Raw genomic sequence first — 17,793 nt, forward strand, 5'->3', positions numbered from 1 at the left:
TCGAGAGCTTGTCTATATTGGGCAGCAAAGTCTTTCTCGTCATCCTGCCAATCTGAGGTCTGGAAGAATTCAAACTTATACTGCGCGCCAAAATAGTCCCAGTTGAGTATATATTCAGGAAAATGGTGATCGGCACTGTATTGACTTTAACGGTACCTCTTGAGTTTTCCGAAGATATGGTATTCGGTATTGGGATTACGCGTACTTTTCGCCACCTTTCGCAACCTCGGATATGTAACCACCGAGTCACAGGTATTCTCGAGGGTATTTTAACCCCCCTCAACCCCCAGCAGTTTCAGGGAACAAGAATAAACACTCTTTTACATCTTTTGGTATTTTACCCTTTTGATTCCGTTGCCTTTCGCTGACCAGTAAATCCAGTGTATTTCCATAGCTATACAGGGCATTCCTTAATATATCACTAAGACCTTCAAGGTCCAGTCATCATATAATAGTCCCCGAGCTTACTTTCGGCTGCTATTACAGCGTCAAGCATTTGTCGATTCCATCCGATCTTCTTCCGTTGTAGCTGGCGAATCCGGCTCTCAAGATGATTAAAGAGACGATTGTAAATACTGAAAACAGTATGAATCGTTGTCTTTCGTTTTCGAGAGAGCAGTGGTGAATCTGTAGAAAGGCTGGGTGATACAGATCAGGTAATCAACCTGCCGCCACTCATCTGACGTGACCTGAAGATAAGAATAATGAAATTCGGAGCAGAACGTATCAAACACTGGTTGTAGCTTCTTAGCCCGGCGGAACATTAAGAATGTCGAATTCCAGTGCGTCCTGACATCCTGAATTGGGAATAATCGAGGTGTATTAGACTGGAGGTTTTGGAAGGATTCACGGCGCTGAGGGCTTGCATTGATGAAGATCGCGAGGTTTCGGATCTAAGCGATTGTATAATTAGTATATGTTTGATAGGTAGAAAGAATAGTTTAAGATCAAACCTTCTTAAGTGTATTCGCCATACTATACACTCTTGCTGTTTGGCGAGCTATTTTCGTATGCTCTTCAGACTACACTGTATCGACATTATCATTCACTGGGTCGGCTTTCATTTGACCAAGGAGCTGCTTTAGGCTCAACTGAATCACATGGGCGAGGCATGGCACTCGAATAATAAGAGTATCAGAACGAAGGCCCTGAGACTGAAGAGAGTCTTGCAGAGATGAGATAAGAGTCGAATTGTTAGACGCGTTATCAGTTGTGACAGCTAACACTCGCTCTTTGATCCTATGCTTTCCAAGAAGGTCTAGAACTACTGTGCTTAGATAGGCCCCAGTATGAACACCAGACAGAGGCTCAAATCCTAGTAAAACCCCCCGATATTCCCAATCAGCGTCACTAAAGTAACCAGACACTGCCATAAAGCTTGTTGGAAAGGGGAAGTCCAACTGTTGGTATCACCAGCTAGGTACTGTGTACACAGTTAAGTGGACAGTGTGTATGCTCCAAAGCAAAAGTCAATTGTGTTGATAGATGTAGATGTTCAGTCTAGTTGGAAAAACACCCCTAGATCCCACACGCCGGCCTTCGGCGGTCACAACACAGAGGCCACAGCCCAGCGCAAGAATGCGTACACCAAGCAAGGGATGTTATCCATCGGTCGCTAGCAGTGGGTCACAGCCAGTTTGTTCTGACAGGAGAATATATCCCGACACCAACAATCTAGGCTTATTGAAAGCTTTGCCTTTAGTGGAAGCTTCTGAAGTCTTTCTTTCTGCTGATCTTGTGCTTTTGTTTGAATTCGACACTGTAAGGTTCTTCAAGAGGGAAAGCTTATAGCTGTTGGCGATTCCTGAGCTAGTTGTAGAAGCTTAAGGAACTGGGGATGTTCAACAGTCGTAAAGGGAAGCCGTAGGGTAGTAATTGTAGAGACTAATTGGTGTTTCCAACGGGACTCGCTGAACGGCTCTGGTGCCATTTTTGCTTATTAAGTAGCAAAATTAGCTTTGATCTAGGAATAAATAAATGAGAGACTTGCCTGCTTCTGTAGTAGTCGCCAGATGCTTGATTGGCCCTTTGTTTTACATATTGCCCGTTCTAGGTGTCTTCGTAGCGCAGTTGTTCCTTGCTTCTCTGCCGTCCCTGCTTTGGCTTTGGTATGAACTAGAGAGTTCGGATGGTTCAAAATTGCTCCGCAGTTCTTGCACATCACCTTAGTTTGTCCAGTAATAAAATGGGCAACCTGTTCGAAGTCGGCCCATATATCTGCTCGCTGGCCCTTTCGATCTGATTGGTGCTCAGAGTGCCCACTCTGGGTCTGGATCCACCAATCCACGAAATCCTCTTTATTCATATCTTCGCATAGAAAGTAGGTTTGTGCTGGATCTGTAGAGCGTCTGAGAGAGGTGGGAACAGAGAGAGGGGGAGGAAGCTACGTTGTTTGGCTTGCGAAGTGCTCGGGCGCGACGCTATCCGTTAAAACATAGGATGAATCATCAAATTCCCCACTCTCTGAAAAGAGTACTGAGTAGATATCCGATAGTTGAGACATGATAGTCTGGTAAGAAAGCTCAATAATCCCAACGTTAGAGAGAAATCATCGTTGACTATAAAGAGGAGATAGGTTGGCCTATATTTCAGCTAGAATACAGAGTCTGTAGATAGCCTGGGCTATCATTCCAGACACAGAGAGCCCTGGATAACGCGTCTACTATGTCGCGATAATTGGCTATTTAGTCACCAAGTCCCACATCTGAATAACTTTTATTAGTTAGGCCCATGGGCCGGCCCATTTGCCTTGGAAATTCGTGCTACGGCATCCCCCGCAGTTTTTATCTCATCGACAACTTTTTTTTTCACCCTTCCACGTCCACCATATAAAAGATTTAATCCACTCCTACATCTAATTCGTAAATAAGAAAGCTTTTAAACATAGACAAAGTTATCTTTTATTATACGATACTTAAAAAAAATCAAGAAAAAATGACCTGCGTCGAGATTTCAGAAAAGTATCATCAAGAGCAGAAGGACAACTTGAATTAATTGATCGTGAACACTTAGATATTGAAGAGGGGAACGCTCGATGGCAGCACGCGCTGAGACGTGCGGGTCGATTCAGCAGAAAAACCACCTCAAAATACACGCGTAGCAATCAGGAAATAGCGAGGACCCCAAATGTAGGGGTCAGGTCGGGGAGGTGTAAGAAGGTGTATTTTAGACTAGCTATCCGGCCACCGTATACTGCCGGCTATGTCACATAACATGGATGGCACCCATGTAGTAGGGGGGTCTCCCCACTACAATATATATTTTCAAGTTAGAAGAGATTAAGGTGTGCGTAATCTATTCTATCATTTGTTATAAGATTTAAGACAGGTATAAATTACGCTAGTAATTCTAAATATCTTGTATATTTATTATGCAGATTTGGGGGCCAAATCGTGGGCCAGCCCAAATGGGCCGGCCCATGCCCAGGTCTAGCCAAGATCACTGGGCGGCCAGATCAAAACGCTAACATATTCGAACTCGTGGGGAATTCGCTACAAGATGGGAAGATCTGAAAATGGGTTCTTATTCTGGACAATATTGATGATGACGAGCTCTGGTGACTGATACTAGGACCCACGCAAACACCCAGTACCATGCCTCCACTCAGCCACCGCTGAGATACGTCCTCGAAAACAAATGGATATGTGATTCTAACAAGTCGAAACAAAGCAGTCGCGTTAGGCATCGCGGGTCGTAAAAACCTTATTCACGTGCAATCGATGGAGAATAGCCGAAGCGCTAAGTTAGATCTGCTACTGAAAGAGTTAGAAATACCGGCGGAGAGCGAGGACATGGTTTCGCTAGATGAGGCACTGGAATTCATGCCTCTCGCAATTGTACAGGCTGCCGGTTTCATCAACATCGTTCACCCCGCTGCTCAGTATCGCACTATCTTGAAAATTTCGAGGAAAATGATCGCGAAGCGATCAGGCTTTTTAACCACGAGGCAAGTTGTCTTTGTCGGGACAGGGAGGCAAAATACTCTCATCCTTGTTACATAGCAGCTATCTTGCGATCATATCCGACGAAACAATCCGGTGGGATTGCTTTCTCGTGATTTTTTTTTTTCGATTGTCAAGGGATTCCAGAGAACCTTCTATGAGCTCAGCAATGCGAGACAAGAATTGATAATTTGGGTTCTTTGAAGGAAGGTCACGGAAAGCGCTAGCGAAGGTTGATATCGATACTATATCCGTATCTGTTTCAAATCAAGAGTTTGATGATGACATAACAATTCTCAAAATGCGTACGGTTGTCCACTGAATCCTAGCCCGTTCATATAGCTAGAGCCTTGACAGTGGGTCTTACATTAATGGAGAGTGTGCGACAGTGAAGCTGGATATGCACTTGGCTGTACCGGGTCGAAGAAATCTGTAGAAAAGACGTCGACTACATTGCCTTCCCGCTTGCACTTTGAATTGGTGGGATCCTATCATCCTAGAAACCAAAATTATTGTTTGGGCAGCCGATTATTGCTATGCGAAGACCTGTAATAAGTATAAAGGAGCTGGTTACTACTAATTGTCCGGCTTGTCGCTTCAGTATGGCTCAGCGGAGGGAAGCCCTGTTGTCCACGCCCGGGCTGTGGCTGTTTGTCAATCAAGGAATCAATTCGAAACGCAAAACAAAGCCGCTGTCTAACGAATGACATATTGTTGATTTACAGAGAAGTCATCTCACCCTGCCTATCCGCCCAGCTTTTGATCAACCCTTCCTTGGTCAGTGGATACTCTACCAAAACAACCTCTCCAGTTTCATCGAAGGTTGTATTCGCATGAATGAATCGCGCTCTCGGCTTTTCATTAGCCAAGATTATGTCCCGCCATTCAAGAGCCCTGTCTTCCACCCTTGTCAAATTGGTCAGAAGTGTTGTCCCACGATCCACCGCTTTGATGCACCTGAATACATGCAATTGGTGAATGAGGCTTCCAAGCGCTGGGCGGCCAACAGTCGCAATCTTTGCCCTGTCCAGTTGGATTGTGAGGGACCGCTTTGAATCTGATTGTGAGTTGGAGATAGTAAGGAAGCCGTCCCCTGCCTCGATAAAGCAGCGGAGTAGCCCGAAGCGAGCCTGGTCGTGGACCTGTCCCCATTTCTGTGGGAAGAAAATGTCAAGTCAGTCTCAAGGAAGAAAAGAGATGAGAATATTAATTTGCAACTGTCTCAAGGAGATGAGCCATCTTTACCTTATTTTCGGGGTCATACGACAGAAGACTTCGCAGACCCATGCGGGCAATGGAGAGATAGGCGTTGAAAATCACTGGAGTAGCAGCTGTTAGTGAAGTGTATTCCGAACAGAATGAATCTCTAGATTTACCTTCCTCGGGGTCCAGGGTTTGACCAGGGACCAAAATTTCCAACACACTGGGAACAGACATGAGATATAGGCCAATTCCTTCGGCCAAACACTCGGTGTAAGCAGTTGCTACACCACCAAAGGCCGACTCAGGAGACTCGTTCTCTCCATACCAAGTCTGTATTGGCTTCCCATCGCCGAAAGGATCAATGGGCATGCTATCACGGTCAAAGTTGAAAATACCTGGAGAGGTCTCCTGCAAAAGCTTGCCACATCCATGACCAATTAGCTCGTGAAGAACCAGTTGAAGGAAAAAGCAGGTGGATGCGTGAGCTCGGTAAGAATACGCTTGGGATTCGGGAATCCATTCGATCTTCTCATCGGGTGCGGTCGCTGCTGTGGTTGCCTCAACACGGTTGCTGAAAGTGAGATTCTTCCGCCCGTGAGTGGTCTTGATGTCGGGGTACTAATTTCCTCATAGTTAGCTGGATTCCAATCAGAAGGATGAAAGGATGTGGAACTTACACCTGGTGCTGTCAGGCCTATCCACACATTGCTGGCACAATAGCAGAGTACTATGTTTTGGCGTCAGGTCTGCATTTCTCAGGGAAAAGATTCACAGTGGAAGGCAAAACCCACAGTTGAGAGCGATGAAATTTGGAGACATAAAAATCTCGTTTTCGAAAGGGCCCATCTCATTTCCTGTTTCCCCAAGTCCGCTCCAGGGGAGCTGAAGAATAAACCGACTAGCCTGCTTAACCAGATTCGAGCAAACTGCAGTCATCTCTTTGTCCTTCATAGCAACAAGCGCCTCAAACTCGCAGCGGATGCCGCTTGGATCCCTCCCGGGCTCGAGAAAGCCGGACCATGTCTCTACGAGCGGGTTTCCGTCGGCGAGCCAGCTGATAGAAGCCTGGCGATGTAGCTCAATATCGCCGGTCTGATAGAAGGCAATTAATTCACTCAGATAATTGCGCTGCTCGTCAGAGGTGGCATATTCACGGGCCTTGCCCAAGCTGGCGCACATGCGTCGCAGGCAGTCCGCATGGTCGCCATACACAACTCGCACGGTTCCCCCGGATTCGAGGGTCCACTCGTCTGTCACCGCATTGCTCGGGTGTTCCTCGATGGAGGCCACAAGCAGCTCATATACCGGCTCCCCAGTGTCTGGGTGACTCGATTTCCTCAGGCGGGTGTTTCGAAGAGAAATCTTGAGTCCCACTGCATCTTGAACAGCGCGAATTTGGTCTTTTGTCAGATCCACAGCCTCGGGATAATAATTGCTCATGTTTCCTGCGTCAGGATACCCCAAAAGCCGGGGAGCTGCCGAGTAGATTGCTTTTTTGGCTGCGTTAAACAAGTTGCGGGGTCGATCTGCGATGGCGCAAAGCTGCTCGAGCATTGTCAAGTTGATTCGAGGAATAAATTTGCAATCTCCATACCCCTACAAATAAATTCCATGAGCTTCAAAGCACAGATCACTCAAAACGTCGAATACCGCTAGGTCTCTCGAACCTTGTAGTTGCCCAGACTGTCCAGAAAGGTAGCTGCGTATTCTAGAAACAATGCAATGGATTGCTCTTCAACCCCGCTGCGATTTGCTAAGGCAGTCCAATTACCATCACAAGCCTGGTAGAGGGCGAGAATGAGGTCAAATATGGTTTCGGACTCTGGTGACACTTGACGAAGAATGATGCGTGAACCATGGAAGGCAGCCCTGCGAGAAGTCTTTCGTAAGCGATTCAAGAATTGCAATAGTGCAAATGAATGAATGGTAGGACCCGTCCATGAAGATCAAAGTGCAGCCGACCTACTCTCGCATAAAGTGGGCATATTTTTTTTCTGTCAGGGAAAGCTGCTCGAAGGCATTTTTTATCACCAGCGGACGGACTGGAAATCCACTTTCACATTCAATACTCAGTTCTGACATCATTGAAGGCGGCTGAAGTGATTTGAAGCTTGTGTTGAGAAGGCAATGACAACGTTATTGAAAGGTGAACCTGTCAACCCAAAACGTGAGCTAGCAATAGGCCGGCTAGAATTTGAAAGGAGTTGGGGTTGGGGTAGAGCTAGCTGATCATTATACTATGGTCGACCGTCTGGACATTGGACAGAGCCTGTTGTTCTCTTACGCCAGTGGGAGGACAGAAACAAACTCACCCACCAAAGATGCACCCGCCGTGCGGCTGACATCTCGGGGTGATTTTATTACAAATTCAATGAAGTACCCCTTGTCACATAAAACCAGACGGTCATTTACGAATATGCAGTCTTCTCAGTTAGGAAGTATGCGGCCATTTCATAAATTACCATCTATTACAGACTCAAAGAGCCGGTTAGCCGGGTTCGGTGGTTACTAAACGGAGTACGGAGTACATAACTGTCTGAGCAAGCTGCGACAGGATGGCTAGTAATTTAGATAAGCGAATGGTATCGAGGATGAGGTCAAGCGGAACCAATCTTAGATCAAGAATTGATTGATTGAAGAGAAAGAACGAATGTACAAGCGCAGGCTGAATACCCTGTAGATGACTCAGGTACAAGGTGTTACGACAACCGTAATGCCAAGGATACCAAATTACTATACAAAACACAAAGGAAAGTGGGTCACTCAGTACAACCCCTGTCTTAGCAGTAATTTACCGCTTCATATCTCGACAATAACTTCCACAGTATGCACGGGGCCTGGGAGGAGCGGCCCGTCGGTGCGTTTGATGCGAAAGTGGTCACGGTAGTCATCGTAAAGGTCCATCGTCTATTCCTTGCGACATCTGCAACAGGCCGTTTTTAGCTGAGGTGGGGACCGGCAGATAGATTAGTCGGGTTCTCAAAAATGGGATGCGCCACAATGTGATTCGACCTGTGGAGTACATTAACTTGATTTGACGTGGCCCACAGAGAATCTAGAGTTTAGATAGCAAATGCCGTCCGCTGCGGCTGACAGGACCACATGACAGCATCCACATCGTTGGTTCAATGAGCCGTGCTCCCTCTTCTGTTTAGTTACTTGATCAATGAAAAGATGCATATATTTGGCCAGCGCAAGTCCGTAAAACTTGGACTGCTCTACAAACACACACCTTAGGATTGCCGAGAAAGCAGATATACGTGCCATAGACAAGCAGCTGTGAGTATGACTTCAGTCTAGGAACAACCTTATCTCAGCCCTGACATTCTTTTTCCAGTAGCAGAATGGACTACACAAACAATGCAACCAACAAGGTCGACAAAACCGACACCACTCTGGACGAGGATTTTGGAGACCACAGTGTCTCCCAAATCATCGGCAGTCGAGCCACCCATAAGAAGACCAGGGTCCAACCCTGGAAGGATTACTACTCGGTTGATCCGGTAGATAGCCCAGCTTCTGGCTCGCTGCATGACAAGCCGTGGTTCCGCGTTGAGGACCTTTACGAGGACTACCGTGACCACTCTGGATCCTAAGCGCCTTGACGGTTGAGTTCGCAACGAACACGACACAACAAATCATCACCGCTGCTGGTCAGGGACTTGGGTTGTGCTATTATATATCGTGAAATTTCCCCCTTTTCAACTGTGCCCAGAGGACGAATTTGTGCTCATGGACCCGATGACACTGTCTTCGACGCTTGATAATTATGTCACTCTTGATTTAAGTTTGATGGTGAGATGTGACCAGCAGATCGAGGCCCAATACTATCAACTTAACTTTCTATGAACCTATGCTCTATCTTTTAAGTGGAATTTGCTTGTCAAATACGATTCAATATCATAGTAGCATTTCTCTAGCGGGAATCCTTGACATACGTTCTCCGGCTGAAGGTTGCCGAATGACTTCTATATTCAACTAGCCTAGATCTTATTCCAGACAACAACTTTGATCTCAATACTCTCTCTGGGGCGAACCTTCTCAGACAGGTACGGAAGCTCAAATCCAGAATGGGGAACACCTGTACCGGGTCACATCAGCTGTTCCCTGGACACAGAAAACGAATGACGATAGTGTGACTTACATCTGCCCGACTTAGAGTCAAAGTTCGTGATAATAAGCAGCTCATCCTCTCCTTGATCGGACAAGTAATGCCATCGATGACAGGGTGAATATTTCACCAGAAGCGATTCGCTCACAAAGTTTGGATAGATGTAGTCGCTCTCGACAAGGTCTGATTGATCAATCGAGGTAGCATCACAGACTGCAAGTGGGTAATCCCGCAGCGGGGAAAATAGGGGACGCCAGAGACTGTATTTGCATGGTCAGGGTCAGGAAGTTGGGCCAATCCTATCCAGCAGCCAATAAAAACAGTCGTGTGCATAGTGACGAATGCAAGAGTGATCACATGAAAGCATTCAGCTGAATAATGCGTGCTCCTTGCAATGGTTGAATGGGGTAGATACCTGAGAAGACGATATTGACCTGCTAGTATTTGATCTGCAAGATGTGGAAAGCTGAATTTAACCCGGGCTTCTGCCCCGGCTGGAGAGACGTCTGCATCGTATCAGCCCACGTCAGCTATGCAGGAGGCGGTCGAGCTTGGTTCCTCGCACGGCCCTGTGCGGTGTGCGTCATTCTGTCATTTGGAGAGAAAGGATTTTATTTCGTGGCAAACTCACCTACATGTACGAAATTGCTCGGAGGACGCACCCGAGGATCGACGGAATCGGGCGTTCTTTTTCGTATCTATCAACTCATTCAGATAAATAGCTCATAGGTATGACATTTGTACTGGTAAAGTAAATAAATCAACATGTTTGGTCAATTTTCTCACCTGGTATTGGAAGGCTTTAACAAATTCTGCTTCAAGGTGTTCCCGAATGAACTCTTCCACTTCTAGAATATGCCTCGTGACGCTTTCATCGGTTTTGAGATCTTCTACAGTAGAATGATGCGTCCACTCGAAGCCTGTAGTGTCCAAGGTAAAAGCGCCAACGTTCGAGCGGACATTCCTGACGTTAGCGGTATGTGAGGTAAAGTCGAAATTGTTTCGGCGCCGGTCCGGAGCCACACGACCAGTAAGCTCATATGGCTTGACCTCGTCCCATTGCTGAAGCGGAGTGAGATAATTCAGAGTTGTTTGAATTGACATGGTGCTTAAGATAAAAAGCAAATTTTGCGGAAAGGCGTTGTCTGCTAGCTGTATGACGGAGGTCAGAAGTGAGATGTACTAATATTCAAGACTGAAGTAGTCAATAAGAAAAGCTACGGTGGCAGAAACATGGGAATATATAGAGAGTGGGGTCATTTATATCATACTTTGGGCCCTTAAGAAGATGGTGCTTTGTTGATATCCTTGTCAGCCCATCTTCCACACGACCCGCACTGTCCGACAGGTACCTATACCTAGTGGTTGCCTTTAATTGAGTAATCCTTTTTATTTTAAAAGCTCGGACCGCAATCTACAGCTTTCCACTCCCCGGTCCGGAAGTTGAATATCCGAGTGGATCACAGGCCTTATCTTTTGCCGAATGTGGGAAGCCTGCTCATAAGCAAAAGCAGCTGAAATCAAGGTGTAGTCGTCCCACCGCCGGCCAACAAACAGAGCCCCAAAACTATGCAGACACGACGTGTTAGCATCGAATGTTTCAACACTTATTCGATGGTAAACTTACGGCACGTTAGGACCAACTGTAACCAAACCGCTGGACTTGCGTCGGCTCACAGGTGTATCAGCTGGGTAAAACCCCAGCGGAACACCTACAGTAGGGCATCCGCCAACATTCGCGCTTGTATCGACAGTAGACGGTACAAAAATCAGATCGGACTGAGTGCGCTCGAGGAGCTCGTGGATTTGCTGCCCTATGTGCTGTCGCCAAGCAAGTGACCTCTTGAACTGCTCGGATTGGGGCCCATATTGCTGACCCAGCTCCTCGCATTTCAGCCATTCGTCAACGCCCCACTTCTCGCATTCTTCTTCTGGGGTTTGTTCAGTATATCTTATGACATCCTCTAGCGTATGAAGGTTGTTTGGGTTCGCTTCATAGGCTGCTAGGGACTTCTTCATGTCTGCGGCTCTCTATCAGAGGAATGGTTGACGGAGTAATTGGCTTTTCAAAACTTACTTTCGCGAATGGCAACACGAATACCAAGGGTCCAGCCCAATTCATCAGAGTAAGTAAAGTTCTTATCAAACTCCGAAAAGTGCACATCATCGATTATTGTCGCACCCAGTGATCTTAATATCTCAAGTGCTTTATCAAAGGCGGCGTTTACCACTTTGTCGGGTGGGAAGAGGTGACGAGGAATCTATGGAAATCAGACGGAGGCCCTTTGAAAGTATTCCCATTACTCACTGCAATACGCCTTCCTTCAAGTCCATCAGGCACACAGGCTTCAGTGTAGTCGGTATTGGGGGGTGGTTTTTGAAAGTCAGTTGGATCTCGAGGATCAGAAATGGTGAAAGCATCTTGGGGATCCGACCCTGCATGGTCATAAGTATTTTCTTGCTGATATGGGAAACAGCTGGAAGCATCCCGTACACATACCCGCAATAACGCTCAGAAGCTGAGCTCCATCACGTACATTTTGAGAGAGAACACCGACTGTGTCCTGCCATTCGCTAACCGAGTACACACCGTACCTGGAGGTCAACCCTACAGTCGGCTTGATGCTGATCACGGCGGATCTTTGAGCAGGGGAGCTCAGACTTCCAGATGTCTGATTAATTGCTTAGCACGTTGTCCGATGGAGGTTTCTAAGCTTTGTAGACTTACCTCCGTTCCTAGAGCCGCTGTTGCAAGACCAAGAGAGACAGCGACAGCACTCCCTGAGGATGAGCCAGACGGGTCTTGATCTTCATGATAGGCAGCCAAGCACTGCCCACCAACCGCAGACCAGCCTCCGGAAGCTTTTCCAGGATTTCGATAGTTCGCCCATTGAGTCGGCACCGTTTTCCCTAGCAGAACGGCCCCTTCGTCCCGAAGGCGTCGAATGACAGTTGCTTCATATTTAGGAATTGCCGAAGTCAGGCCAGAACAGCCATCTGCGAATATTCTCTTCAGCGATTGAAGCTCGTCAATCCTATGTCATTTCTCAAAAGGATCTTACTGGTAGACATCAGACGGTCGGTCGTCAAAAAGAGGTCTTTGACCAGGATAGGAATCCCATGAAGTTTTCCCGATGGCTTTCCCTTCTCTCTTTCTGCATCTTTTCCGCGAGCGATTGAGAGAGCGTCTGGATTAATCTGAGTTACAGCCCTGACTTTGGGGTTCAGGTGCTCAATGCGATTGATGTAGGCCTAAGGCAGAACAGGACGGATCAGTGATCTGAGAGGAATCAACTGGGTCACATAATGGCAGCAACTGAGTACCTCAACCAGATCCACGACAGAAAAGCGATTATGGTCAAGCCCGCGTAGAAGCTCGATGATAGATGTATTCTCTAGCTTGATCGTCATGATGGGATGAAATGAAGAGTCTCGTAGAAGAGGTGCAGAGCCGTTATTATGTCTCAAGGAAAGCAACAATACCACGGCAGCAGCAAAGGTGGCAGTAGTACAAACTGCCCAGGATGACGGCATGAAGGATGAAAACAGAGCACCAGGATAAAAATGGTTCTCGGTTTTGTTCGAGGTGCGATTGCCGAGAGTTAAGAATGCTTGAGCAGGACGGGATGGTATTTTGCGCTTGCTGGAGGTGCAGCGCACTGTAAGATATTAGTTCTCGAGCCGGGTCCAATATAAGGTGATTCAACACTTGGGGTTGACTACCGGTGAAGTAAAACAGAATGAGTATCTCTTCTGCTTCTTGACAATGACGGGAGGGTAGTGGCCCGCCAAGTGTTTCGTGGACAACAGCGTCAGGGAGGAAGCGAGGGGGAACCGAAAGCCTGAAAGCGGGGCTGAAACCGTGGTAAAGTTATGGTACCTGAGTATATGTATTTGTACTGTGTTGAAAAGCAGTCTTACCGATACCGAGGTAGGTATTCGGCCGGTCAGAGATTCCCTGTCGTTTTGTACGTTCAGCGTTACGTACAACAAGCCCCTTCTTCTGCAAGCGCAGCCCTATACAGACGGCCATTGGCTGGCTGCCACTACCATTACGAGGTATCCAGGCAGATTTCGAATCATTTCGGTTTTTCTGCCAACGCTAACGCTCCCTGCACGAGGGTGAGGCGAGGCTACAGATCCTTCAAATTTGTTTTTTTGGGCACCAACCTTCGGCTGACGCGCCCAGCTGTCGGTGGAAGCATCCATGGTCCTTTTTTGGTGTGAGCACCCATGCTGATATTAGTCTACGTGTTGAGTCTTGCAGTTTTTGACCCGGGTGGAACTTGAATAAGGGGATTGTGGATGATGCCATGGTTCAATTGTATCCCAAGGGTCTGCAGTTTACGGTTTGCTACGAGGGTCAGGGCCGTGAGAGTGCGTTCCGCACCCTTTAGTACATAGGAACCCCCCTAGTTCACCCAGTCTGGCCCGCATATCTTCCTACTCCGCCTGTACAGTCAATCTATATAGTCATATATTCTTCCTTTTTGATCATACCAGGGCAGAATCAGCACAGTTTGAGTGAACTTGATCTAGTGCTTGAAGTGATACGACCCATGTTTATCCTGTCAGGCGTTCAAAGCACCACAAAATGTCACCGATCAGTAAACTGTTTGCCCCGCGCAGGAAACCTGCAACAAAGGCCTCAATTCAGACCGCAGCAACTGCACAGCCTTCGCAAAGCTCGATACAAGCAGTTCTATCGCCCGACGACCCAATGGGGCTTACAGTTGTCTGGCCGCCTGAGTACAAGCAAGACGATCCGGTTATCACGATCGAGTAGGTACCAGAACTACATTTCCAGCACAAAAGCAGAAATAAGGTGCTGACATTAGGACATTGTGGTTTTCGTTCATGGGTTAAACGGCGGTTCATATCGTACATGGACCGATGGCAGCACGTTCTGGCCCAAGGACCTCCTTCCAACGATCTTGCCCACTGCCCGTGTCCTGACCTTCGGATACAACGCCAACATCTACCGTGACTGTGCTAAGGGCCGTATTGAAGAATTCAGTCAAACTCTTTACAGTGATGTCGAAATCAATCGAACATCGGTACAAGTGCGTTGCTTCGGCGTGATTTTGCGATTTTGGCAGCTAACATCGACCCTTGAGTAATACGTAGGAGAAAAGAAGACCAATCATATTTATATGTCACAGCATGGGTGGCTTGGTATTTAAGCGAGTGAGTTATTGCTCTCTGTTGTTCAGATCAGCATGAACTAATCCTGAGCAGAGTGTTGCCATCGCCCAGAACAAGAACCCCGGTGCCTCGATCTTCCAAGTCGCTGCCGGGGTGGTCTTTCTAGCAACACCCCATCGAGGTTCAAAGAATGCCCGCTGGGGAGATATAGGGGCTCGCCTATGCCAGGCAACCAAGTTAGGGGCTCCTAGGACCTCCAGTGCACAAGAGCTCCGTCTATTTTCCAACACGGTGGTCGACATCAACGCCGGCTTTGTACACTTGTCCAATCGCTTTTCTATCATCAGCTTCCACGAGCAGCAGGGATATCCTGTTCTTGGTCTGGTTTGTGTTGCACCACTTCCACTTCTAAACCTAATGGACTGCCGCATGCATTAACCAGCGCTTTGATGTAGATTGTTGAAGCCTACTCGGCTATTATGGACGTGCCGAATGAGATCCACACAGTCGCCCTCAACGCCAATCACGTTGATGTCTGCCGGTTTGAGAATTCAGTCGATCCCAACTTCCAAATCCTGAGCAGATATATCCGGAGCCTAGTAGTAGATAATCTAAAGGTTTCATGTAAGGCGCACCTCACGTCATGTACGTTCGACCTATCATATGCTAAAAACTAGAATCAGTGGAGCGACATGTTGCATCTCCGGGGGCACTTTCAATGACGCGCTCGGGGGGAGAGTCTACATCCAAGAGATCGGTAGAAGCGAGTCGTAATGATGCAGAAATCACCAATGACTTACCCTTTTTCATGCCCGAAAACTTTGTTCGAAGGAGTGAGAAGACCGTTCCCCGCTCTCGTCTTCCCAGCATTATTCGACTCAGACTGACGCGGGAATTCGACAGATGATATCCTCGCTCAGATGATCCGCCACATTGATGATAGGAGCATATCTCATCATCGATTCGGGCTGTATGGCCAAATCGGGGTGGGGAAGACGCAGATCGCTTTACGATTTTTAGATCAATACGCACATCGGTTTCCTGTTAGGCTCTGGGTCTATGCGGATACCGATCACAAAATTCGAATGTCATTTGATTCAATAGCACGCAAGCTTGGGTTCGAATCCGCAGGCACAAATCCAGAACAGATTATTGAGTTTGTGAAGGATTGGCTTGCACACCATGCTGGATGGGTTGTGGTCTTTGACAATGTCGAGGACCTACGACTTGTGGCTTCTTATTGGCCCCGGCAATTTCCACAGGATAGCTTCATCATTATCACATCACGCGTTTCCGGTATTTCTCTGCGGAGTGGACCTCTGACTGATTCAGTCAAGGTTGAATGTTTCTCGGAAGAAGACGCAACGGAGTGGTTCTGGTCGCAGATTGACACACACGATCGAGACCCTGCCGAAAAGGCACTGGCCACTGAGATCGTCAAGAAAGTCGGATGCCTGCCTTTGGCAGTCAATCACATGGCGGCTTATATTGAGGGTCGCAGCCACAGTCTGAGCGAGTTCCTCTACGAGTTCCAGCGCGATGACAGTATCGCAATTGGCCAGTACGTGGCAGGAGCAAACATCTCCTACGAAGAACAAAACCTGGCCAAAGCCTGGGAGCTGTCCCTTTCCGGTCTCGATGATAAGGCAGCCGAGCTTCTAGACTTGCTCTCCTTGCTAGATCCGGATCGAATTCCTTTGGGACTCCTAGACCATTTCGATGCTGCTGCGCAGACTAGCGTCTCGGACATCTTGTGGAACTACAGATCGCAGCAATTGGCAATCAGCACCTTGGAATACAAGTCGCTCCTCGAAAAGCGAAAGCGACAGCCAACCCTTCGCATCCACCGCATGACGCAGTCTGCAAATAGGAATCAATGGGCAAACGAGCCGACGCGTCAGGCGAGAGCATTTATGAATGCCCTCTTCTGCATCTGCCGTGTCTACCCTCGGCAGGAAAAGGGAGGTTCTATGGTCGAGTTCTTTCCCAGCTGCGCTCAATTCACAGAACATCTATTGAGTATTCTGGACTTCTACCAGCGCCACGCGCGTGAACTAAATCCCACCGAAGAGTTTGCCGAAATTCTCGCTCACTGCGGATGGTATTTTTTCGAGCGGGGAGAGACGAAGTCGGCTCGAGACGTTCTTTTGGAAGCCGAGGCAATTTGTTTACAGTTGGGAAGCGGGCACAGCCAAACTCTAGGGTTGATCTACAACAACCTTGGCGCCGTCTGCATGCTGCGGCGTGAGGAACACAAGGGTCTCAAATACACGATCAAGGCGATCGAACACCGCGAACACACCATTCCGAAAGATAGCCCTGAGATCCAACAGCTAGGTATCTCTTACATGAACTATGCAAATGATATGCAGTTGGTGCAGCCATTCGACAAGAACATCGCCGCCGACTTCTTTAACCGAGCCCTCGATATTGCCCAGCACTCACCAGGTGGTACAGTCAAATCACAGGAGCTAGTATTGTCTAATATGAGCTGCGCGTATTATCGCTGGAACATGCTAGACAAGGCATTACATTATGTCAAACAGGCAGTCGCACTCCACCAGGAATGTGGAGCAGACACTACATACATGCTGTACACTTTGTACTACTACGGCAACATTCAATGGAAGCTCGGCGCCCGACGTGATAGCTACGCAATCCATCATGACTGTCTCCGAAGGCGCCAGATCCTGCAGGGCGATGAGCACTACACCACCGGAGTCTCGCTTTACAAGACGGGAAAACTGGCCTATGAGCTGGGATACCAGGCCGATGCCCTCGAGTACCTCGAGAAAGCAGAGAAGACTTTCCGTGCCTACCACGATGATCCCGGGCTATGGCCACGTGGTTGTTTGATGCTCGGGAAGGTCATGTTGGCGATTGGAGGTTCCAAGCCTGACGGCGACCTTCGTCGTCAAGGGCAAGAGTTTTGGGATAAAGGCATGAAGGCAGCAAGAGACCTTAAAGGGACGTCTTTCCAGGGAAGAGACGACGATGAGTTGGACTCCCTTGTGAGAGAGGTTTACCGTTAGAAAAGCCAAACCCTCTCTGATTAGCATCCAGTAGTCCAAAGGGGGGTTTTGTAAAGTTACAATCTACCGTTCGCTTTATGCTTGGTCGTTAGGCTCTTTAATCCTTCTTTTTCAGATGTGTCATTTTCCCATCTTTTAATAGAAGCGGGTACTTCCATGTTCAAATGTGAGAAAATCTACTTGCTGATAATAGGCACGATAGATTTGAAGTTCAATATAAATGTGTGTTGGGGAAGATATCTAGATCAGAATGAGACAATCTACAATCAGACGCCCTGCTGATGTCATTATATTGGAGATTTCTTGCACATCAAGGTAGTCGTATACTGCCCCGAAGTTCCATCAAGGGCGTCTCCTCCCA

At 47.6% G+C, this 17,793-nt stretch overlaps 4 protein-coding genes across 4 annotated transcripts; 2 read left to right on the top strand and 2 right to left on the bottom strand.

Annotated features, from left to right (window-relative positions):
• Nucleotides 1–4,660: 4,660 nt before the first annotated feature.
• Nucleotides 4,661–7,012, bottom strand: N7532_009657 (uncharacterized protein; the record flags this gene model as incomplete). Its single annotated transcript, XM_056622148.1, has 5 exons — nt 4,661–5,095; nt 5,187–5,762; nt 5,822–5,871; nt 5,936–6,740; nt 6,812–7,012. Coding segments are annotated over 5 exons (2,067 nt in total), but the record flags the coding sequence as incomplete, so codon positions are not given.
• Nucleotides 7,013–8,488: 1,476 nt separating this feature from the next.
• On the top strand, nt 8,489–8,740 carry N7532_009658 (uncharacterized protein; the record flags this gene model as incomplete). Its single annotated transcript, XM_056622149.1, has 1 exon — nt 8,489–8,740. The coding sequence occupies one exon, from the start codon at nt 8,489–8,491 to the stop codon at nt 8,738–8,740; it is 252 nt and encodes an 83-aa protein (XP_056472955.1).
• A 387-nt stretch (nt 8,741–9,127) lies between these two features.
• Nucleotides 9,128–13,288, bottom strand: N7532_009659 (uncharacterized protein; the record flags this gene model as incomplete). The annotated part of the gene is made up of 13 exons (XM_056622150.1): nt 9,128–9,225; nt 9,289–9,438; nt 9,887–9,953; nt 10,042–10,407; nt 10,684–10,822; nt 10,883–11,186; nt 11,333–11,516; nt 11,564–11,691; nt 11,756–11,927; nt 11,984–12,252; nt 12,318–12,507; nt 12,580–12,914; nt 13,177–13,288. 13 exons carry the CDS (start codon nt 13,286–13,288, stop codon nt 9,128–9,130), a joined length of 2,514 nt encoding a protein of 837 aa, XP_056472956.1.
• A 561-nt stretch (nt 13,289–13,849) lies between these two features.
• On the top strand, nt 13,850–17,432 carry N7532_009660 (tetratricopeptide repeat protein; the record flags this gene model as incomplete). The annotated part of the gene is made up of 5 exons (XM_056622151.1): nt 13,850–14,023; nt 14,094–14,318; nt 14,494–14,784; nt 14,856–15,045; nt 15,304–17,432. 5 exons carry the CDS (start codon nt 13,850–13,852, stop codon nt 17,430–17,432), a joined length of 3,009 nt encoding a protein of 1,002 aa, XP_056472957.1.
• Between the last annotated feature and the right edge of the window lie 361 nt (nt 17,433–17,793).

The sequence above is a fragment of the Penicillium argentinense genome (assembly GCF_028826775.1).
Source record: "Penicillium argentinense strain IBT 30761 chromosome Unknown utg000009l_segment0_segment0, whole genome shotgun sequence".
Classification (NCBI taxonomy): Eukaryota; Fungi; Ascomycota; class Eurotiomycetes; order Eurotiales; family Aspergillaceae; genus Penicillium; species Penicillium argentinense.